Source organism: Neoarius graeffei, chromosome 25, assembly GCF_027579695.1.
Source record: "Neoarius graeffei isolate fNeoGra1 chromosome 25, fNeoGra1.pri, whole genome shotgun sequence".
Taxonomy (NCBI): Eukaryota; Metazoa; Chordata; class Actinopteri; order Siluriformes; family Ariidae; genus Neoarius; species Neoarius graeffei.
The window spans coordinates 15,659,140-15,683,592 of NC_083593.1; the positions used below are offsets into that span (position 1 = coordinate 15,659,140).

Sequence of the window (24,453 nt, forward strand, 5' to 3'; positions counted from 1 at the left end):
CTTCTTGCTGTGAGGCGACAGCGCTAACCACTACACCACCGTGCCGCCCATGTGTGGTTTTGACCCATATTATTTTAAAAAAAGTCAGACTTTTCTAAAGATAAGACGCTTCTACTGACCATCGAGTACTCAGATATTGCGTTCTATCTGGTTCAGATGCCGAAGAATCAAGTCCGACCTTGGATGAAACATAGCCCATTTTCTGAGTGGGTGCCCAGTCTGGATTGTTTCGATCGTATCATTTTTCTGGCGCTCCTAGAAGCGAAACGGTAATACACGTGTTAAAATTATAACAACGACCGAGTGAAGCACGACAAGAGAACGCTCGTTTTCTAGCAAAATTCTAGCAACACGAAATAAAATTCTTCCATGATGTTATCGAGAAAGCTTTTGAATCTCACCGAGATAAAACGATTACTGCAAACACGAGCTGCTTTGGTTTTAGCCTCTGTTAGATCAGCCCTGCCGATGTTGTTCAGCCGCGCTCGTCTCGTCTCCGTACTAAGCCTCAGAGTTTCCTCGCCCTCTTTCCGAATCACGGATGGAATTCTAAAAAATCGGAACGTGCCACGGTCACGAGTACTGTTGTGACCGCAACCATATACAGCACAAAGATATGGCAGAGCTAAAAGAACGCTTAAAGTGCATATCCTGGACCGATTTCGTTTTTTTTTTTATATATGAAAGTATGTCCCTTTACACACTCATCCAGAAGGGTAATTTTGCACAAGGCCATCTGTCTACAGCAGAAAAAAAATAAAATAACAAAACGCGTCTGGAAAAATCCCAAGGGAGTCTGGAGCCAGATTCGTGACGTCACGTGCGGATCCGCCAGCAGGCTGCGAGAGCTTACATGGATTCAGTGCACAGTCCGTGTAGACCAAGTTTAGCAGCTAGCGATTTTGCATTGAAATATGGAATTGTCGCCTGAGCTTCTAAACCCATGGATTCATGCATCAATGCTCATCTATCTATTGTTACATAAATCGTATTTTTTCTAATTACTATTATGTATTTATATATTTCTTCATTTAGAAGAGTACTGGCTACTGTAGGAGAAGGATTTCATAAGCTACACACATGGAATCGGCTAAGCAGGGTTGTATATACGTTTAATGTGTTTGACAGGTCCCAAGATCTCAAGCCCTGACACGCAGATCCCCTTGATACATGTGAAGTAAGCGTATTATCGCCCAGCGCTTCCGTGTTGTTTACTTTTGCGTGTGTCAATAAATAACATTATCCGCGTACCACACAAACACAGGAACACCTGATTTAGAGTATAGTCTCTTATTTCGCAACAGTCAACTTGTGAATTGCCGATTTTCTTGGTCTTTTTCTCGGCTCTTCTTGGTCCTCGGCTTCGAGGTCCTCAGTGGATGCGGCGCTTCGCCTTCTGTCCGGGGAGACGAACACGGCTGGCTCCTTTGGTGATGCGGACACAAATGGAGACGGTGTTGCTTTGGGCATTCTGACAGATGGAACTGCGTCTTTTTTCAGATCAAGTTGCCTCGCGAAGCCCATTTCCCACTGCAAATAGTTCTAAGTCATCGGGCCTTGTGAAGCGAGCCCCGCATATGATGCTGTAGTCTGTAGCATGTAGCCAATTTTTCCGGGTGCCTCGCATGAAACGCTCCCATTTCTCCTTCATTGTCCGGTCTTTTGGAAAACGATGAGTACTAATCCCATCAAGATTGGTGTTGCTACACCCTCCTACGATACAGCTGTTAACCATTTTAATAATTACGCGATAACGTTGAAGAAATTTGCCGAAAACCACCAGGTCGTTTTCTCATAAACAAACCAGCGCTGATGTAGGATTCAGAGGGAGGCGTCCCGCACGCGACGTCACGAAAATCAACGTTTGCCGCGAAATCCAAATGGCAAGTTTTTTCAAAGGCCTACGAATTCGCCTCAAATGGCTTGATTTCAACTGAATTTATCTGGTATTGCACAAGGTAAAAAAAATTGCGCAAAATGTGACAGATATTTGACCAAAGTTTAATATAAAATAGGAGAATTACATTGATCTTGGGGCGGCATGGTGGTGTAGTGGTTAGCGCTGTCGCCTCACAGCAAGAAGGTCCGGGTTCGAGCCCCGTGGCCGGCGAGGGCCTTTCTGTGTGGAGTTTGCATGTTCTCCCCGTGTCCGTGTGGGTTTCCTCCGGGTGCTCCGGTTTCCCCCACAGTCCAAAGACATGCAGGTTAGGTTAACTGGTGACTCTAAATTGACCTTAGGTGTGAATGTGAGTGTGAATGGTTGTCTGTGTCTATGTGTCAGCCCTGTGATGACCTGGCGACTTGTCCAGGGTGTACCCCGCCTTTCGCCCGTAGTCAGCTGGGATAGGCTCCAGCTTGCCTGCGACCCTGTAGAACAAATATAAAGCGGCTAGAGATAATGAGATGAGACATTGATCTTGCTCTCGAATTTACCCGTGATATGCACTTTAAAGCACTGGAAAAACAAAGAGAAAACTACGTTTTGTACGGAATGTCGCTTGACGCTGCATTTGTATATCCACCAACATCCGGGTTTCTATTTCGCTCTGACGTCACTTGCAAGTCAAGGATACTGAAACGCTGTAAATGATCACTTATTCTCAGTGACTTCAGGCTAGAGGTCTGCGCGGGACAGAATTTTCAGTCCTACTCCTGCCCGCTCCTGCATTGTGCAGTCCCACTCCCGCCCGCTCCCGCAAAGAATTATGATTTTCAGTCCCGCTCCCGCCTGCCATGTTTTGTCCCGCTCCCGCCCGCAAATCCCGCATGATGCAGACGTTCACATTATTTCTCACGAAAGTTCTTGTCATTGGCTTGGGGAATTAAACATGCTGAGCTTAGCTGAGCTCTCCACTGACCGATCCTTCACCTAGCGCACATAGCGAGGGTGCGCGTTGCCAGGCGGCATGCGCTGCTGAGGCTTTACAGAGATACCCAACACACCAAATGTCTGATTTCAGGACTCTTGACTTTTTAACGGTAAATGTGCCTCTTTATGGGCGGCATGGTGGTGTAGTGGTTAGCGCTGTCGCCTCACAGCAAGAAGGTCCGGGTTCGAGCCCCGTGGCCGGCGAGGGCCTTTCTGTGCGGAGTTTGCATGTTCTCCCCGTGTCCGCGTGGGTTTCCTCCGGGTGCTCCGGTTTCCCCCACAGTCCAAAGACATGCAGGTTAGGTTAACTGGTGACTCTAAATTGACCGTAGGTGTGAATGTGAGTGTGAATGGTTGTCTGTGTCTATGTGTCAGCCCTGTGATGACCTGGCGACTTGTCCAGGGTGTACCCCGCCTTTCGCCCGTAGTCAGCTGGGATAGGCTCCAGCTTGCCTGCGACCCTGTAGAAGGATAAAGCGGCTAGAGATAATGAGATGAGATGTACCTCTTTTTAAAGCAGCACTTACTTCTGAAGCACTGTGAGCTTCACTAGAGGAGCTCTGCTCTTCTGCCATGATCGGAGATCTCAAACACGGAAGAGCGGAAAGGAATCGGAAACGTACGCGAGATTAGACCACATCCGCAAATTTAGGCATCTTAAAAATGTTTTTATTAATGCCAAATAAAATATCCAGCACAAATGATATATGATAGACATAAATTAATAATTTATAAATTTTATTTTAAACACGTTTTTAGTTAGCGGGACTGCAGCTTATCACCTCTCCCGCCCGCTCCCGCATTGTGCACTCCCCCTCCCCCCTCCGCCCGCAATGAGCTTTCAAAATTTGTCCTGCGCCGCACTGCTTTGCGTCAGGTCCCGCGGGAGTGCAGGGCTCTACTTCAGGCCACTGTTAACCAACACCACACTAGGGAGAGATTACTGCACTTCAACATACTTTTATATGAACTGGTGTAAACCTTGATAAAGTGAAGGGGGGCACCATACTCTGGGATCTCTGAGCTGTTAAACTTCAACCTCTCCGGGTCACGTAACGAAAGCAACAGTACAGTCAGGTTTTCGATCAGAACCTCCAACCTCCCAATGTATTCAAGAGCTAGCCTAGTAAACTAGACCCACCCGCCTAGCGGCCAAAAATATTTTTTGCCTAGCGAGTGGGTCTAGCCTCGCACCATATAAACAAAAACACCCCGGGCATCAAATCGTGCCCGCCAATCACAACGCAAGGTTTTTGTTTGGATTCTTTGGGCAGGCTTTTGCAGGAGTGATGACAAAGCTGCGCGACGCTGGAGAAAGCACAACAGGAAAGACGGCTACGGCTAGAGAACAGCGCGCGTTTGACTCCGCTTTGGAATCAGTTTTAGAAGAATTAGACTTGGAGTTTTCGTTGAAACATGAGCAGGAAGAGGCTCTCCGCTCATTCCTTTTCAAGAAGGACGTTTTCGCTGTTTTGCCGACCGGCTATGGCAAAAGTCTGATCTACCAGCTGGCTCCGCTCGTAGCCAAAAGGATGGGGCTAGTTTGTGCAGTACGAAGAATTAATAAACAGCTTTGAAACATTACTTTTTGATTGTTTCTTATTTTCTCGTTATTTTAAATTTAAGGGAAATTATTTCACCAAACACCACTAAATAAAAACTCTCAAAAACAGTTTAAGCAAACCCTTGAAAAACACTTGGAAAAAAAAAATGAGTGTATGTGGTACAGACTCCAAACTTGTGGTCATTATCTCCAAACTTCTTAATATCTAGAACCTGTTTATTAATTAATATGCATTTTGAAAAATTATTTATTTCAAGGCCTCCCCCACTGCTTTCTGTCGCTCTGACTACGTCACAGTCACTGTTGCGCTGATTGGTCAGAGCGTTGGCCCATACGCACAGAGACAGTTTGAAAGACAGCGGTTTGTTCCTCCTACCCCCGTCGGAAATGTCTACGGATCGAGGCCAGACTAAATATTCACATTTAGTCTGGCTTGCCAGGCTATTCAAGAGCAGCTGGTGAACTACATCCCTGTGGCCTTTCTGTTTATTCAACATTGCTGTTTTGTGTTTAGGGTGAAGCTTACCGGCTGTGTGGAAAGCAGGTAAACGGGGCTTGGTTGAGGCACCTGGTTCAGTTCACAGCTCAGGCCTAGAGAGGTGAGGATTTCTGTCAGGACCTCGTAGCGTTTTGCATTACTCATCTTCAACTCTGAGAAACCTGCACTGTCCTGCACCTGTTCAGAGTCCGGAGCGGACTCCAAATGCACCTGGAGAAAGAGGACGCGCAGAGCAAAAAAAAAAAAGTTACTAGCTCTTAAATCAAAACATCACAATTCCATCCCTTCTCACTCAAAGTGGCTTCCTCTACCTGGCACAATACAGCTTCTCCGCCATCCTCGCCGTGAGCAACTCTGACAATAACCATGTCTTTCTCCTCTTGACCCTTGGTACTCAGCTCTCCCCACAGCTCCACCTCTCCGCTGCTAGCATCATGCGGTTCACGTATATAAACATTCCCACTGGCTAACACGCTTAGCTGTACCTCAGTGCTATCAGATTTAGTGAAGTTCAGGTTGCAGATATGGCCTCGCTGTTCCTCCCGGGAGTGGAGCCTGAGCCCGGCTGGGCATAACGAACTGGACAGACCTAGGACTTTACCACCCTGGCCTAGGTAGGTCAGGAAGCGCAGCTGCAGCTCAGGTGTGAGCACTTCTTCTGTGACCAGCACCAAGAGCAGAGCGTTTTCTAGCCACGGCTCTTCAAGTGCCTGCTGCGGCCGCAGGGGGTAGATGGTATAGCGGTCGGTATCGATGCATTCAGCCAGAAGTGAGTGCGCGCGTCTGTAGCTCTCCTCGCAGCCGCCTGTGTACACAAGCACATTCGGCGGTTTACTGTTTGTATTGTCGAACCTTCTCCAGGCTGAGACAGTCTCGTCGGCTTCCTCCTCTACATCAGTGTCCGTGCAATCATCAGGCAGGTCCGGAATGTTCTCCACTGAGGCATATTTCACTGACTGGATGGTGCTGTTCTCCAGCTCCAGGCACTCGTGGCAGCTGGAGAGGTGCAGGTGACGGCCATCCATGTGATGGTGGTCAGTTTCGTGCTCTGGTTCCAGCTGTTGGTCGCACAACTCTTCACACGCGCTCTTTCCGAGGTCTTGCGGTATACCTTCAGCCCGTTGCGCACGCGGAGAAGCCGAGGACAAAACGGCGTCCTTTGGAATGCCACTTAGGACTTGGTCAGAGTTTTTCTCCACGCCTAATTGCTGCTTCTCAAAAAGTTCTTTCAGTGCAGATTCCCTGAGCAACACCGCTACACAAGACACAGTATAAAAAAAATAAATAAATAAAATTAAAAATATATATAAAAATAAACCACACACAAGACAGTAACCTCAAAATAAGTGCACCGAGACAAGAATCAAATCAACCCAACATTATTCAAAGCCCGTTCATTATCTCCATATAGCTGCTTTATATGCTATAAAATTAAATCGTTATGCATTTGATCAAAGAGACACATTTGTTCACGAACAAACTATTTTTTCAGGAATGAGGCCATTTTCCATCTGCAGTCGGTCTTCCAGGAAAGCCACTCCGAGCGTGCTGAAGTTGTCCAGGCTCGCCTCAGCCACTGCCCTGTATGGCTGTCCCGGGCTGCAGGCCAGAGGAAGGCAATAGTCTGACCACTTTAGTGCCTGCATACAACACAATTAGTCAGGTACAAATCTAAATACATTGTATGGATGCATTATACGTACATACAGGAACATTATTCAATACTGAAAAAAAAAAAAACCCATATCTACGGTCTTCAAAACACATTAGTGACACACACACAGTGGTGCTAGAAAGTTTGCGAACTATATTTCTGCACAAATATGACCGAAAACATCAGATTTTCACACAAGTCCTAAAAGTAGATAAAGAGAACCCAGTTAAACAAACGAGACAAAAATATTATACTTGGTCATTTATTTATTGAGGAAAATGATCCAATTACACATATCATTGAGTGGCAAAGGTATGTGAACTTTTGTTTTCAGTATCTGGTGTGACAGCAATAATTGCAACTAAACATTTCCGGTAACTGTTGATCAGTCCTGCACACGCCTTACTCTTGGAATGATCTTTGTTGGTCGACCACTCCTGGGGAGGGTAACAATGGTGTTGAATTTCCTCCATTTGTACACAATCTGTCTGACTGTGGATTGGTGGAGTCCAAACTCTTTAGAGATGGTTTTGTAACCTTTTCCAGCCTGAAGAGCATCAACAACGCTTTTTCCGAGGTCCTCAGAAATCTCCTTTGTTTGTGCCATGATACACTTCCACAAACGTGTGTTGTGAAGATCAGACTTTGATAGATCCCCGTTCTTTAAATAAAACAGGGTGCCCACTCACACCTGATTGTCATCCCATTGATTGAAAACACCTGACTCTAATTTCAGCTTCAAATTAACCGCTAATCCTAGAGGTTCACATACTTTTGCCACCCACAGATATGTAATGTTGGATCATTTTCCTCAATAAATAAATGACCAAGTATAATATTTTTGTCTCATTTGTTTAACTGGGTTCTCTTTATCTACTTTTAGGACTTGTGTGAAAATCTGATGATGTTTTAAAGTTGTTACTTATAAGGTCGGTCCGTATTGTGAAATACCGTGACCGAGGTCTTGAAAATACTGACCGAGGCCTCTGGGCCGAGGTCAGTATTTTCAAGGCCGAGGTCACGGTATTTCACGATACGGACCGACCTTAAAGGAACAGTCCACCGTACTTCCATAATGAAATATGCTCTTATCTGAATTGAGACGAGCTGCTCCGTACCTCTCCGAGCTTTGCGCGACCTCCCAGTCAGTCAGACGCAGTCAGACGCACTGTCACTCCTGTTAGCAATGTAGCTAGGCTCAGTATGGCCAACGGTATTTTTTGGGGCTGTAGTTAGATGCGACCAAACTCTTCCGCGTTTTTCCTGTTTACATAGGTTTATATGACCAGTGATATGAAACAAGTTCAGTTACACAAATTGAAACGTAGCAATTTTCTATGCTATGGAAAGTCCGCACTATAATGACAGGCGTACTAACACCTTCTGCACGCTTCGACAGCGCATTGATACGGAGCTCAGATATCAATGCGCTGCCGAAGCGCGCAGAAGGTGTTAGTACGCCTGTCATTATAGTGCGGACTTTCCATAGCATAGAAAATCACTACGTTTCAATTTGTGTAACTGAACTTGTTTCATATCACTGGTCATATAAACCTATGTAAACAGGAAAAACGTGGAAGAGTTTGGTCACATCTAACTACAGCCCCAAAAAATACCGTTGGCCATGCTGAGCCTAGCTACATTGCTAACAGGAGTGACAGCGCGTCTGACTGCGTCTGACTGACTGGGAGGTCGCGCAAAGCTCGGAGAGGTACGGAGCAGCTCGTCTCAATTCAGATAAGAGCATATTTCATTATGGAAGTATGGTGGACTGTTCCTTTAACTAAAACAGGGTGCCCACTCACACCTGATTGTCATCCCATTGATTGAAAACACCTGACTCTAATTTCACCTTCAAATTAACTGCTAATCCTAGAGGTTCACATACTTTTGCCACTCACAGATATGTAATATTGGATCATTTTCCTCAATAAATAAATGACCAAGTATAATATTTTTGTCTCATTTGTTTAACTGGGTTCTCTTTATCTACTTTTAGGACTTGTGTGAAAATCTGATGATGTTTTAAAGTTGTTACTTATCGAATTCCGTATCGTGAAATACCATGACCGAGGTCTTGAAAATACTGACCGAGGCCTCTGGGCCGAGGTCAGTATTTTCAAGGCCGAGGTCACGGTATTTCACGATACGGACCGACCTTAAGCTGGTAAATAATGTATTTATTTTTTCTTTACCAAATTATAACAGAAAATGAGAGCGCCCGAAAGGGAAAAAGCCAAGGCGAGCCAGCATTTTGAATCCTCATTCACGGCTGTCACGCAAATGGTTTCCTCCTCGGTATACAAGTGTACTTCCATGGCAGGAAAAAAAACAAACAAAAAACTACATTTTGCTGCCTATGTAGCCATCTATTTAGTCATTCAGGATTTAGCCATGTTTTGGCTTGGCGTTAGCAACAGTTACAGGTTTTCAGCTTTCTCCTGAAAGGTTTTATTTTATTTCGTCTTCATCAGGGAAGTAAAACTCGCTGTGAACACTATCGTTATCGCTATCCATGCTGTAAAATTAACGCGATTATACTGAGAAATGCCCAAATAAATGTTGACAAAAAATTGCTACTATATTTGTTGTTGTTGTGAACGAACAAGTCGCCAAAGGTCTGTAACCGGGGTCCGTAGCGTAGGATTCCGGACCGCTCGCGAGCCAATCAGAGCGCACGATTTAATGGAAGCCAGACTGTGAAAAAGTAATTCACTTTATTTTTTTCGCAGTCCGGTTTCCATCAAATCCTGCGCTCTGATTGGCTGGCGAGTGGGTCCATATCCTACGATACGGATCCCGATTACGGACCTCTGGCGACTCGCTCGTTCACAACAACAAACAACATAGTAGCAATTTTTGTCAACATTTATTTTCGCATTTCTCAGGAGAATAGCATTAAATTTACAGCATGGATAGCGATAACAGTCTTCACAGCAAAAGTGAGTTTTACTACCCTGAGGAAGACGAAATAAAAGAAAACCTTTCAGGAGAAAGCTAAAAACCTGTAACTCTTGCTAACGCCGAGCAAAAACATGGCTGAATCCTGAATGACTCCTATTTGTATAAATAGGGGACTACATAGGGGGCAAAATGTAGTTTTTTTCCTGCCATGGAAGTGCACTTGTATACCGAGGAGGAAACCATTTGCATGACAGCCGTGAATGAGGATTCAAAATGGCGACTCGGCTCGGTTTTCCCTTTCGGGTGCTCTCGTTTTCTATTAGAATTTGGTAAAGAAAAAAATAAATATATTATTTACCAGCTTAAGGTCGGTCCGTATGGTGAAATACCGTGACCTCGGCCTTGAATACTGACCTCGGTCACGGTATTTCATGATACGGACCTCCCAGGTGGTAAATAACATATGTATTTTGAGAAACAGAGCATGTGGATATAATAAAAACAGTTATTCCACTCAATCTCACCATACATTGGTTATAGCCAACGTGGCGCTACGTGCCTCATCAGCTACAACTCGATTTCGTGGAACAACCGTTAAATACGACTTCCAAATAGTAGTTGAAGTGATTCAACACTTTTGAGCTCATTCACACTTGTACTCAGACTCCTCCAAAAGTATTCGGACGTCCCTAGAATGGCTAATACGATTTCTGTGGAAGGATTGGGCATCGAACCATTTCCAGTATTACATACTTTCTTGTTTGGTGTTGGATGAGAGTGTACAGCTGCCTGTTTTCTTGTAGCTTCTATAATAAAAGCGATGTTCTCTAGTTTTGGAGCAGAAACCAAAGAAGGGCCGAGCAACAAAGTCCACTTGCTCAGGTCATCACATGCCTATGTAGAAGAAAACAAAGAAAAAAATAACATGCAGTTATTACAAGACATAATACTGGATCAGTAGGAAACTGCTGAGTGAAGCATGACTGCTCTGTCCATGAGCAGTGTTGGGAGTAACGCGTTACAAAAGTAACAAATTACTGTAATGCATTGCTTTTTGCAGTAACACGGTAATGTAAGGCATTACAGAAAAAACTTGGTAATATTTTACTCGGTACAAATGTCAGTAACGCGTGTTACAATGCATTTTTAACCTGGAATGAAGTGGTGGGCTTTTTTTTTCCTTCATACAAATTCGCCAAAATCACCGTGAGATCAGCAGAGGTGAAACGTCCGCGCAAAATGTTTCGCTTCCTTTTCCTTTAGGCTAGTCAGACAGGAGAGAGAGATGAGTGAACCTGCAGCTGATTTAACATCGGATAGCACATTCTCCAGATGGGCATACGGCCATTACTTTAAGTTTGTGAAAAATAAGGATGTGAAGAACATCGTAGTCAAATGCACTTTGTGTGCTAAACCTAAAGAACTGTCCACTTCCCGAAATAGCACCAGTAACTTAACTAAGCATTTACAGAGGTGCCATAGTAACATGAAGTTGGCAAGGAAGCAAGCGGAGGGTGAGGGTGGCGATAAAATCACAAAGCAGCCAAAATTAACGTTCTGCCGCTCTGAGATGCTCCTTCAGCCTCAGGAGGTTAGGAGACTTGTGGCGGAGTATGTTGTTGAAGATATGCTGACAGTTTACATTTTTGTCCTGTATAACGGAGTTTTTTTTCTGGTCGGAAGTCAGACTAAAGTGACTGAGCTGCCTTTCCTTCGAGGGCTAATATGCCTAAGCACTTCAGTATCATTAAAAGCACTTTGATTTTATTATTTCTAATTCTGTTTTTCGAAATGTGACTGGGTAGCCTCATATAGCTAATAGTCATTGTCTAGCTGTGATTTAAAAGGCCTGTGGGTTTTTTTCAGGCCAGTTTTATTGTAGGCTACAATTTACCATAATATGTTCATTTCATTTCATTCATCTCATTATCTCTAGCCGCTTTATCCTGTTCTACAGGGTCGCAGGCGAGCTGGAGCCTATCCCAGCTGACTACGGGCGAAAGGCGGGGTACACCCTGGACAAGTCGCCAGGTCATCACAGGGCTGACACATAGACACAGACAACCATTCACACTCACATTCACACCTACGGTCAATTTAGAGTCACCAGTTAACCTAACCTGCATGTCTTTGGACTGTGGGGGAAACCGGAGCACCCGGAGGAAACCCACGCGGACACGGGGAGAACATGCAAACTCCGCATAGAAAGAAAGGCCCTCGCCAGCCACGGGGCTCGAACCCGGACCTTCTTGCTGTGAGGTGACAACACTAATCAATACACCACCGTGCCGCCATAATATGTTCATTTTTGTTAAATTTCTGAAATGGAGTCATATAGGGCTAATCTTTTTTTTTTTTTATGAAACATAAACTATGCTTAATGCTGTAAACTTGAAAACAATAAAGGCATAGGAATGCTAATTTTATATCCTGTCATATCTTTAGACATTACAATACAATACAGTTCAATTAATATTAATATGAATAGGCCTGGGCGGCACGGTGGTGTAGTGGTTAGCGCTGTCGCCTCACAGCAAGAAGGTCCGGGTTCGAGCCCCGTGGCCGGCGAGGGCCTTTCTGTGTGGAGTTTGCATGTTCTCCCCGTGTCCGCGTGGGTTTCCTCCGGTTTCCCCCACAGTCCAAAGACATGCAGGTTAGGTTAACTGGTGACTCTAAATTGATCGTAGGTGTGAATGTGAGTGTGAATGGTTGTCTGTGTCTATGTGTCAGCCCTGTGATGACCTGGCGACTTGTCCAGGGTGTACCCCGCCTTTCGCCCGTAGTCAGCTGGGATAGGCTCCAGCTTGCCTGCGACCCTGTAGAACAGGATAAAGCGGCTACAGATAATGAGATGAGATGAATAGGCCTAAAGTTACAGTATTATCACAATTTGCTAGACTTTCACCTTTTGTCTGTTCTTGCGATGATTGTTCCTTGTATTGTGCCATGAGCCATCACTGTGGCTATTATATTCCAGTGTTTTTAACCATAAGCCTAGCTCAGTCAGATACCACATCACCTTCCACTGGATGTGTGATGAGCTAACTGAGCGTCTTGAGCTACATTTAGATTGCCAAATCCACACTTCCAGTTATTTTGGTGAGAGTAACTTAAAAGTAATGCAGTAGTGTAACGCCTTACATTTTAAATACAGTAATATTGTAATGTAACTAATTACTTTAAAATGACAGTAACAAGTAATAAATAATGCAAAACAGTTTTGAAGTAACTTGCCCAATATGGAATCAATTTTGTGCCAAAATGTTCAAAACTTTTGAAATATCAAACAAAAACGACAAATCAAAATGCAAAAGTCAATTTTTTTAGCCTGGCAAACAAATTATTCGTGTAATCGTGCAAAATATCAGTCTGTTACTCTTCAGAAACCTTTTATTTTTGTTCCGTGTCTTTCTCAGTTTTGTTTGATGTAATTTATTTCGGTTGCGATTCCAGCTTTCTCGTTTGCGCTCCCTGACTTTTTGCTTGCAGTTTTGGCACAAACTTCACGTGTGGGTGGGCTGCCCAGGAATGCATTCCCATTGGCTAACTTGTGTTTGATTGACAGCTACACTCAGCCATTCCCTACTCGGATTCTGGCGGACTGTTTGACGAGTGTAATATCATAGTCGCCAACCCTATGAGACCAATAAGAAATACAACTTCTTTTACTGAAAGCCAGTTAGTCTCACTCAGAACTAAATATGTGAAGTTCCCAATTCCACCAAAAGCAAAAGAGGTGCATTTTAAAACCATTAATAACATATATCCATCAAAAGAATTGCTACACCACGGATTTAATATTGATTTAGAGCTATGCGTGTTCTGTAAGAAAGAAATAGATGCAACTGTACACATTTTCAGTGATTGTTTGGTAACACAAAGTTTTTGGGTTGCCGTGAAGAACTGGTTGGCAATATCTGGACCTGGACTTACAGCTGAAGAAATTCTTTTTGGCACCACAAGGGGAATCTCAGAAGAGAATTACATGGTGAATGTTGTTATAATTTTAGGTAAATTCTTTATTCATAAAACCAGATATCTAAAAACGTTCCCTCACTTTATAGTATTTAAAACAGAATTTAATACATACTGGAATTCATTTTATAAAATGACAAGTAAGAAAGCAATTGTCCTTAAAAATATTATCTGCAATTTTATCTAACAGCCTTTGTACATGTAGAAATGAAATTACTGTCCTATTTTTATTGTCTGTGGTAGTTGTGTTAGTACAAAGAGACTTGGCTATGTAGATGGCAGTGTTTTTTTTCTTTGTTCTTTCTTTCTCTTTTTCTTTCTTTCTTTGTTTTGTGTTTGTCTTGTTTGTTTTATGTTTTTTGACTACATGTGAGTTGTAATGTTAAGTTCTTTAAAATACTCTTATATGAGCATGTAACATGTACTGGGTTATAATCTTAAGTGTACACAGGGGTTAAATTGGGCCGGGGCTGTCCGGGGCTGAGCCCCGGCACATAAGCTCGGAGCGGATGGCATATGATCACGCACACATCAAAAGCAACAAACCCTTTTCACGATTTTCAGTTCTGAATAATTAAATATCGTTTTATTAATCAATAAACCCATGACTTTTATGAGATAGATCATAGTTTTCCTGATAACAAGACGACCTGTCAAAGCTATTTAGAACAGAACTTGCGATCAGAGATTCTGGTTTCTGGAACACTGCGTGGGTTGCCAATTCCGCTTTTTATAAGCGACTTTGGGGTTTCTTTTTTTGTGAGCTCGCTTTAAAAAAAAATCAGAAGTCGTGATTTGCGGGTTTTTGGGCTTGTGTTTCAGCGTTGTGACTTGCTTATAATTTTCTCCGTACACCGTCTCCCCTTTTAAAATAGAAGCACAATCATTTAAATGCAGCAAAACTTTTGCTGCATTCAAATGATTGTGCTTCTATTTTGCTGCTATAATATGCTCATCTTATGTATGTTCTAGACAATACAAAAAGCACCACATGCCAAATAAATAATTGAATACATAATAATAACAATAATAATAAATGCTTCCAGTGTTATAGTGTTGTTTGTATTTGGTTGCATTCACTGCATGAATATATTTGATTGACAATTTGACTGACAGTGTTTTGGGATATTTAACATTTATCCTCCAAAATAAATCAACTGTTTTGGTTTAAGATTGTGCAAGCCTTCAAATTTTCTCACTGAACATTTCTCCTTCACATTTTTCACCTGTAGGCATGTGACAAGATTTAACATGATATTGCTCAACCTACCTCTGTAAAGTCAGCTAACAACTTAGTAAAATGCACCAGAATTCAGCAAATAACATGTATGATAATAAAAAACTTCTGGGGGAGGACCCCCAGACCCCCCACTAATCATTTCCTTCAAACCAATATACAACAACCTGTACAATCTGTTACATTGGCCAACCAATCTACATTCAAACTGCCATAATGTGTAGGGGGGCACTACAAGACACACATAGGCCTACAACACACAGATAAGGTGTATATCTCTGTGCAATATGATATGGTTATCAAATTAGAGGGTTATTTTCCAAAAAGTATATTGGGGCAGGGCGGCGGGGGCAGGGGCGGGTACGAGGCAGAGCCCCCCCCACATAACCAATCCCAATTTAACCCGAGTGTACACATGCTTTGTATTGAGATTGAATTGCAATTAAAAAATATATATATATCATCTCATCATCTCTAGCCGCTTTATCCTTCTACAGGGTCGCAGGCAAGCTGGAGCCTATCCCAGCTGACTACGGGCGAAAGGCAGGGTACACCCTGGACAAGTCGCCAGGTCATCACAGGGCTGACACATAGACACAGACAACCATTCACACTCACATTCACACCTACGGTCAATTTAGAGTCACCAGTTAACCTAACCTGCATGTCTTTGGACTGTGGGGGAAACCGGAGCACCCGGAGGAAACCCATGCGGACACGGGGAGAACATGCAAACTCCACACAGAAAGGCCCTCGCCGGCCCCGGGGCTCGAACCCAGGACCTTCTTGCTGTGAGGCGACAGCGCTAACCACTACACCACCGTGCCGCATATATATATATATATATATATATATATATATATATATATATATATATATAGAGAGAGAGAGAGAGAGAGAGAGAGAGAGAGAGAGAGAGAGAGAGCGCGCGCGCGCGCGGCGAGGATGACGTGGCGACTATGAGATATATGAGTGATTCCACGCTTATGGGTACTGAAATGGGGACATGAACTTGAACTTATTCACCTAAAACCATTTCTTTTTTTACCATCAGGTCACAAAACATGTAATCTTTAATGAATGATATGTTAAAAGATAACTTTAATTTTCTGAGATGTAATAAAAACATATTTATATGCCAAAGTCAAGCCTATGAGTTCCAAAATGATGTCTGTTACATTACTTCTGTTACGACTGTCCATCTCACGTCTGTTACAAATTAATTACAATCTAGCTATATACCATGTTAATCTTATTGAAAGAATGTGTATGCTTATTCTACTACACATGTTTATTAATTATATTTGCTAAAACATCACCTTCCTATGTTTCAAAAAGTAATTCTACATTGTTAAAATTGAGAATATATATGTCCACAACACTTCTGTTACGTTCTGACTTTGGCATATAAATGTGTTTTTATTACATCTCAGAAAATTAAAGTTATCTTTTAACATATCATTCATTAAAGATTACATGTTTTGTGACCTGATGGTAAAAAAAGAAATGGTTTTAGGTGCATAAGTTCATGTCCCCATTTCAGTACCCATAAGCGTGGAATCACTCATATATATATATATATATATATATATATATATATATATATATATCATAGTCACCACGTCATCCTCGCCGCCATATTGGATGTGGCAAAGTGGAGATTCTTCACCCGTCTCTGGTATAGCGTCTAGACAGTAGCCGAGAATAAAGATGCCTCATTCATGTGCTGCGTTTAACTGTACCAACAGGTTTACCGTCCAAACGAGATCACATGGGATTACCTTTCACAGGTGAGACTGGAAAAATACTTTTCATTGTATTTGGTCATTCTAACGTAATTTTACGAACAGATTTTTCTGACTTTGTGGCTAATATGAAGGATTTTGACAGAACAGGTCAGACAGTCAGGATCAGAGAGGGAGCTGTTCCTTCAGTCTTCAGTTTCCCAGCTCATCTCCACCGGGTAGGTGTAGAGTTATAAGCAGTGAGAATTCGATAATACAGTGCCACACTATGATGAACGTTTTTGAATGTATGATGAATGTTTTTAACCTTTCTCAATGTGAAGGAATCAGTGATGTATTTTGTTTTGGTATGACGTTAGAACCTGGCCGAACTCAGTTTGGCGGTCATTCAGCTCACTTTATTCAACGAGAGCAGGTCTGTGTGGTGACTCAATAAATAAAACAGTACATTTTTATTTTCATTCACTATTTCCAGTTTTTCCACTATTTCCATCATTTATCATATTCAGTCTTGTAGGTTGGTTATTGTGGCCTCAGGTTTTGGTAGCTTGCTACAGTATGCTGACTGATTAGCTTACCTGAGCTATCTATCGCTAGTTTGCAGTGTACAGCAGGGGCGATTTCTCAGAGACAACAAGGGAAGCCGAGCTTCCCCTAAAATTCTCTCCCCAAACTGCGGCATCTACGACGTTGAATTCTCATTAAAACAATAACTTGCATAACATAATATATGCCCAAGATTGTATTTACGTTCATAACTAGCCTGTAACTTATTTGAGTGATGTCTGACGAACTTGCAGTTCGCCACGAGAATCACCTTTGCTGCCAGGCTGTAACCAGCGTTGCCAGATACTGCTGACGTTTTCCAGCCAAAATATGTTCAAAACCCGCCAAAATGCACTTAAAACCGCCCAATCTGGCAACACTGGCTGTAACCTTTCTTATTTCAATGGGCTCTATGGACTGGCAGCCGGGTATCCGTTGCAGTCTACGAGACAGCTCTGAACAGCCAATTTCGGCTAGTTGTTATTGGTTAAAATCGACAAAATCGTCACTTCCAGGGAAGTCGGGCTTCTCTGGGACTAAACGAGACAGTGGGAGGGGCAAGAAGCCGGGCTGATGAAGGATTATTGGAGGTAGTGTTTGAAAGACATGAGGAGGGCGGGCTCTGTACTTCGGCGTCGGTGAGGAACACGGAAGTATGATCAGTCAGTCCGCAGCGGATGTCGAGAAAGTGTAGTCGTGTGCCAAAGTGCTGTCCGAATTTCTTTTCATATAAACGGTTCTTCTCATTGATGTCTCTGTACATTACTCTGTAAATAAATGTAAATATTACTCGTTGTTCTCCGTTAACTTTCATCCATTCTATCAGTTTGATCATTCGTGAATTCACTCGTTTATTTCATTTGTAGTTCAATCTGGTTGTAGGCTAGCCTGAGCCTTATTGGGATCTGCAGTGCTAGCTGCTAACAGAAACTGGTGAAGTCTCTGGAAAGCACAACCAGCTGGTATGACAGGGTCACAGACCATTTTCTGGAAAAGGAGCGGAGGGCAGAATTTGTGTATAAATAGTGTTCATGAATCTGAAGTGTGTATATTGTTCAGTAATGTTAAGAGAATGGTGGGCTCTGTGTTATAGGTTATACCTGGGTATAATATTCAAGGTTGTGTGTGTTGCATAGCCTACCTGGTTATGGATTTCCAGACTGTGTTGCAGAAGATGTTCAAGGATGTGTTGCACAGCTGGGTGTTGTGTTAAAGACTGTGTGTTGCATATCAGGGTATGATGTTCAAGGCTCTTCGTTGAATAGCCAGTGATTTTTGAATGTTTGATATTTTTGATTAAGGATATGAGGCACTAGCCTGGCAAGCCAGACTATAACATGAAATGTACAAGCAAAAATACTTTCTGCCACTAGGTAGGGTTGTCTAGTTCACTATGCTAATGGGGCACACCTTTCTATGCTTTGATATCCGGCCTACAGGTTTTACGATGAATGTGTAAAATGGGCTTCCCCTGTTTTAAAAACCAGCAGCCGCCACTGGTGTACAGGGTATTTCGCACACTATTTATAACCATCACATTAAAAGTTATGTGTTGTTTTGATGCCTGTTTGTTTCCCAAATATGTCTTAATGAGTGAATAAAAGGCATCGAGGTAAATATTATTGTAGAAAGGGGCTTTATGAAGTTCAGTCCATTTACTTGCATTGGTTTACGGGGAAGATTTGCCACATCCAATATGGCGGACACTCTGACGTATCCCAGCAACGGGCCACCAGCTCAATGCGGCGTCTATGTTTATATGTCTGAGTGTAATATCATAGTCGCCACTGAAGTCCACTCGATCCTTGTTTACCGTCAATGGATCGGTCACTCGTCGATCGGTCACTCGTCAAACAGTCCGCCAGAATCCGAGTAGGGAATGGCTGAGCGTAGCTGTCAGTCAAACACAAGCAGGCTCGGACTGGTAATCTGTGATTTTGGGCATTATCCCGGTGGGCCGCTGTACCTCAGACGTGCTTTGGGCCGGCCCTCACAAGTTAACACCGGCCCTGTTCTCTACATAGCAATTACAAGTGACTACTAGCAATAGAAAATCCGCTATTACGTTTTCGACTAAGGTGGGGTTTACTTTAGACCGTATCAGCGGATCATCAGATTAACGTTTTTAAAAACGATTAGCGTGCACACAGCAACGTCAATACACGATTCGCGTGCACACAGCAACGCCAATATACGGATACGCTAATCACATGACTAATTCGGCACGCAAGTTGAAATGTGTCAGTGCGGCTCATCGCTTCCTCCTCAGCGGCTGCGCTCCAAATCACTCCGCCCTGAACAGCGAGTGCCCTCTGGAGGGTGCGCACTCCGGCCCTGCGCAGCTCACAGAGCGCACGAGTGAAGCGCACGAGCAGTGATTCGGGACTGAGCCGCTGTGCGCAAGTCACTTACCACTTGCAAGTGGAAGGATGGCAAGCCTAAAGACCATCATAACTACACAATGGGCAGTATTTGCATCAGTATTTGCAGTATTTTCATACTTTCATACTCTTTAATGAAAGGTGATACAAGGCGGAAGTCCGCGCCGTTTTTCAGCAGTCGCGTCACATGACCAACGCCAGCGAATCAGGAAGGTGGATGTCACAGTGACGTTGTCCAATGACGGCGCCAGCTAGAGCTCAGCACAGCGTATCCGCGTATTCTCAATGTTTACACAGCACCGGACCAGACACGATCTGGATTGAATACGTGGACCCTGGCGGATTCCCGTTTCCCGGCGTTTCCAGGCGGTTTAATGTAAACGGACAGTGCATCCGCGAAGAAAACGAGACAGATACGGTCTAATGTAAACTTGGCCTAAGCACATCATGATTTATGGGGGGAGCGTGCAGTTTATATACCCCTTTACTTTTGATACACATCTTTGTCATGGTGGGCATGTGGTGTAATTTTATTTGTCTTCTTTTAACTGTAAAATCCTTACAACAAACTAAACTAAAAACGAAACTAAAAACTTTGTTGAAGCCAAACTACGATGTTCCTTTTGTATTTGGTGGATTTCTGTTCGAAGATTTTGCAAAAATGTGTAGCGGTGCATGATGGGGTAGGAATCTAACGGCTGTCGTCTACCGTTTGATGTTATGAGTTGCGCAGGTTCATGGGAACACGGATGTGTGTTGTGCATATATTCACTGAATAAATAATGGAAAGAGGTGGCAAAAAGAGAAAAGGGGGAGTGGAGAAGATTCGTGACAAAAAGCAGAAAGCTCTTCAAGCTGACGCTTCCAAGTGTTTTAAAATAGATAATTTGTTTGCTGTGGCCAGTAGTGCTACTACTAGCGTTGCTGCTAGTGTTCCCGACGTCCCTACTACAAGTTCAACGGGCGAAAATGAGGAAAACGTTACTGGAGAGGTCAGTACAGGCTCAAAGCCAAGTGATGTGTATGTTGGGTCGGACTCGGAGGATTCCGTGGCCAGTAAGCAGGTCGAGGGAAAGGACGCACAGGAGATTACAGAACCCGAAGTTGTTCATCATGCTCAAATTCATGCTAGCACTTCCAGTGTTAACGTTCCTTCAGAGAGGATTACGTCTGAGGCCGAGCCTGCTATGGACTATTTCAGCCGCCCTAACCAAAACGAACTGTCTTTATTTTTTGAAAAACACCTAACATGTGCACACACACACACACACACACACACACACACACACACAAATTCTCCCGATGAGAATTTATCACGTCGACGGGACGACGTTAATTTTAATCCCACACACACACATTTTGGAGACACAAAAGCTTGTGCTTCTGTTTTGTAATATGTTCAAGGTGAAATTGAAATGACAGTAAAAGTGTGTTTTCATGGTGTTTAGGTGTCTGGTATTTGTTCATTGGGGGTTCGGTGTGGACGGGTGGGTGGATGTGTGTGAGTGCTAGTGTTGTGACGTTCGCAAATGAACCGATTCTTCTGAACGGCTCCTAGGCATGAACGATGAGAACCGAGTCTCGAGCTGGGGGAGCCATTCTTTCTGTCGTTCTTTTTCTGTACTGTGTTTCAGATGAAAAAGCTTTTGCCCAAGGACAAGAAGTAGGCTAAACAGCATTTGCCTTTTATTTATTCAAGTTTTATCTGTTTGCCTAATAGTTCAAATTGTTTTGTATATAGTTTATAATGTTGTTGTGTGATATTAATGATAGTATTGTGGGAAAACTACTTTGCACAGACGTTCATTTAATTTATTCTATCGTCATTTTGTTTGTTCTATTTTTGTGTATTTTATTTATTTATCTGTTTGTCTAGTTGTATCTATTTTTCTAATAATAATAATAATAATAATAAATTTTTTTGCATTAATAGTTTGTTTTTTCCTATTAAAATAATCTTGTGTGGGGCGGCACGGTGGTGTAGTAGTTAGCGCTGTCGCCTCACAGCAAGAAGGTCCGGGTTCGAGCCCCGTGGCCGGCGAGGGCCTTTCTGTGCGGAGTTTGCATGTTCTCCCCGTGTCCGCGTGGGTTTCCTCCGGGTGCTCCGGTTTCCCCCACAGTCCAAAGACATGCAGGTTAGGTTAACTGGTGACTCTAAATTGACCGTAGGTGTGAATGTGAGTGTGAATGGTTGTCTGTGTCTATGTGTCAGCCCTGTGATGACCTGGCGACTTGTCCAGGGTGTACCCCGCCTTTCGCCCGTAGTCAGCTGGGATAGGCTCCAGCTTGCCTGCGACCCTGTAGAACAGGATAAAGCGGCTACAGATAATGAGATGAGATAATCTTGTGTTCTTGTTAACTTTATCTATTTATCTGACTGTTTAGTTGTATCTATTTTTGTTACAATTTCAATATTTTTAATATAGAAAGTTGGTTTTTTTCTATTAAAATGTTCTTGTGTGATAACTAGTTTTTGTGTTATATTTATTGTAGTTGTATCTATTTTGTATCTCAGACTTAAATATTTTTGTAAAACAAGTGTTTTTCTATAAAATATTCTTGCGTTCTTGGTAACTATGTTCTTGAGTGGGTTTTTTTTTTTACAGAAAAGCTGTTCTGCATGGACATTCATTGAAGCCTTCATTGTTTTTTAATGGTTATTTATGAGCGTTTAGGGGTTACAATAATGTAAGTCTAGGTTGCTTTATATAAAAGGTCTCATCTCATCTCATTATCTCTAGCCGCTTTATCCTTCTACAGGGTCGCAGGCAAGCTGGAGCCTATCCCAGCTGACTACGGGCGAAAGGCGGGGTACACCCTGGACAAGTCGCCAGGTCATCACAGGGCTGACACATAGACACAGACAACCATTCACACTCACATTCACACCTACGGTCAATTTAGAGTCACCAGTTAACCTAACCTGCATGTCTTTGGACTGTGGGGGAAACCGGAGCACCCGGATGAAACCCACGCGGACACGGGGAGAACATGCAAACTCCGCACAGAAAGGCCCTCGCTGGCCACGGGGCTCGAACCCAGGACCTTCTTGCTGTGAGGCGACAGCGCTAACCACTACACCACCGTGCCGCCTATATAAAAGGTATGTCCAGAAATATTGATGTCACTGTCTAAGCAGAGGGATCTGGCTTCTTTAGACGCTGTCTTCTTAAAACTGAATAAATATTTAAAAAGAGCCAAATGAGCCAGTCTTTTGAACGGCTCTTTTCAAAGAACGGATCACAAAGATGCGGATCCCATCAAAGAGCCATAAATCCCATCTCTAGTGAGTGCGTGTTCGGGGGTGGTTTCGTCGGGCCAATAGTGGGCTGGTCCAGAGGAAAAATGCCAGGGCCGAAATTTGTTCCCAGTCCGACCCTGAACACAAGTCAGCCAATGGGAATGCATTCCTGGACAGCCCGCCCACACGGGAAGTTTGTGCCAAGACTGCAAGCGCAAAGTCAGGGAGCGCAAACGAGAAAGCTGGAATCGCAACCAAAATAAATTACGTCAAACAAAACTGAGAAAGACGCGGAACAAAAATAAAAGGGTTCTGAAGAGTAATAGACTGATATTTTGCACGATTACACGAATAATTTGTTTGCCAGGCTAAAAAAATTGACTTTTGTATTTTGATTTGTCTTTTTTTTTGTTTGATATTTCAAAAGTTTTGAACATTTTGGCACAAAATTGATTCCACAGCTCAACACTGTCCATGAGTTAGTAACACAAAAGACATGCTGTCCACCGGGTCACGTGACTGAATCTGACCTCATAGCCATGGTAACGGTGTTTGAGACTCACCTGCGGCTCGGTGATGTAAATCACCTTGTTGCCCAGTTGAAGGAAGACCGTCTCCTCGGCTGAACTGGGACTCCGCGCGCAGAAACTCAACCCGTTCCGGTTCGCACGCAGTCTAAACAAAACACTCCGGATGAGCCCCGTGTAACATTTCTGAAAGCGCACCCACAGATAGACGTAACATAGCGTTATTAACATCTTTACCGCATACACATTACGGTTAAAGAGCCCCTAAGGCTTTTCCAACGGTCAGAAACATGCCATCGTATTTACTTCCGTGTTCTGTCAAAAATGCCCCGCCTCTTCCGGTTGTAATGCTCTTGCACTCAAATGCGCTCGCGGGCAGTAATTTTTTAAACGCACGAACTTAGCCGTTAGCTTAGCTGTAAGGGTTGTTTTACAATGCGAGCTAAAAATCACATTTAACACTTATCTTCAATATCAAAAGGCTTGACTAAATAAACTTGGTTGTTTATTGTAGCCCTGTGATAGCTCTATTTACCATGCAAAAAAAAAATTGGTGATAACGTTATTTTTGGTGAATGTATGGCAATATGTGTCATATTTAGCAAAATTACTCGTGTCATTTAGAAAAAGTGCTTTTTTGACCACAGGTAGCTCCAAAAGGGATGCACTTAAATCATTCTTTATACCATAAAACATATTTGGTTCCATATCATTGGAAACATAGTTAAGTTTTAATGTTGAATGCCAGTAAGTTTTAAGACTATTTTGATCAAATTAGTATGTAATTGTGTCAAAAAAAAAATGTCCTCTCCGAGACAGCTAATTTTTCAATATAAAATAACATATCTAAAATGATTATTTCCATCCTAAAATGCGGTCAAGATATTGAGACATAAATATTAGAGACAACTAACACAAAGCTTACAGCTTTATATTTAAAAGCTCTATGGAAGTCGTGGATTCTGAATTGTCAAAAAAAAAGTCCTCTCCGAGAATCACTTCATTTGTTTCTCCCAGCCCTGCTTAAAGCTACACTTAGTCTTGTTATAATACAAACTATTACACATGCCTATGTTCATATGTGTATTAATTTCCAAAAGTGCAGATTTGATAGTTTTTTTTTTTAACCAGTTTGAATCAATTTGAATTTTGGACCCCTGTGACACAAACTTTGTACCCTGATTGTAAAACAACCCGGGCGTAAAGGAAACAAAATTTGGTTGAAAAAAATAAAGTCTGGACAAATCTTCTAGAAAAAGCTCTCCAAGTCTTTCTCCTTTTATTACCATTGTTGTTAATAAAAAAAATATA

The 24,453-nt window shown here is 42.8% G+C and overlaps 1 protein-coding gene across 2 annotated transcripts in view; it reads right to left on the reverse strand.

The window, feature by feature from the left end:
- Positions 1-23,459, reverse strand: part of hlcs (holocarboxylase synthetase (biotin-(proprionyl-CoA-carboxylase (ATP-hydrolysing)) ligase)) — a 96,735-nt gene extending 73,276 nt beyond the window's left edge. For both annotated transcript variants that reach the window (XM_060909149.1, XM_060909150.1), the window contains exons 1-5: positions 23,179-23,459; positions 10,244-10,384; positions 6,410-6,572; positions 5,244-6,187; positions 4,960-5,142 (exon numbers count right to left, since the gene is read on the reverse strand). In XM_060909149.1, the coding sequence (XP_060765132.1) occupies positions 4,960-5,142; positions 5,244-6,187; positions 6,410-6,572; positions 10,244-10,384; positions 23,179-23,373 (1,626 nt within the window). In that variant the 5' untranslated portion in view covers positions 23,374-23,459. The remainder of the gene's footprint in view (positions 1-4,959; positions 5,143-5,243; positions 6,188-6,409; positions 6,573-10,243; positions 10,385-23,178) is intronic.
- Between the last annotated feature and the right edge of the window lie 994 nt (positions 23,460-24,453).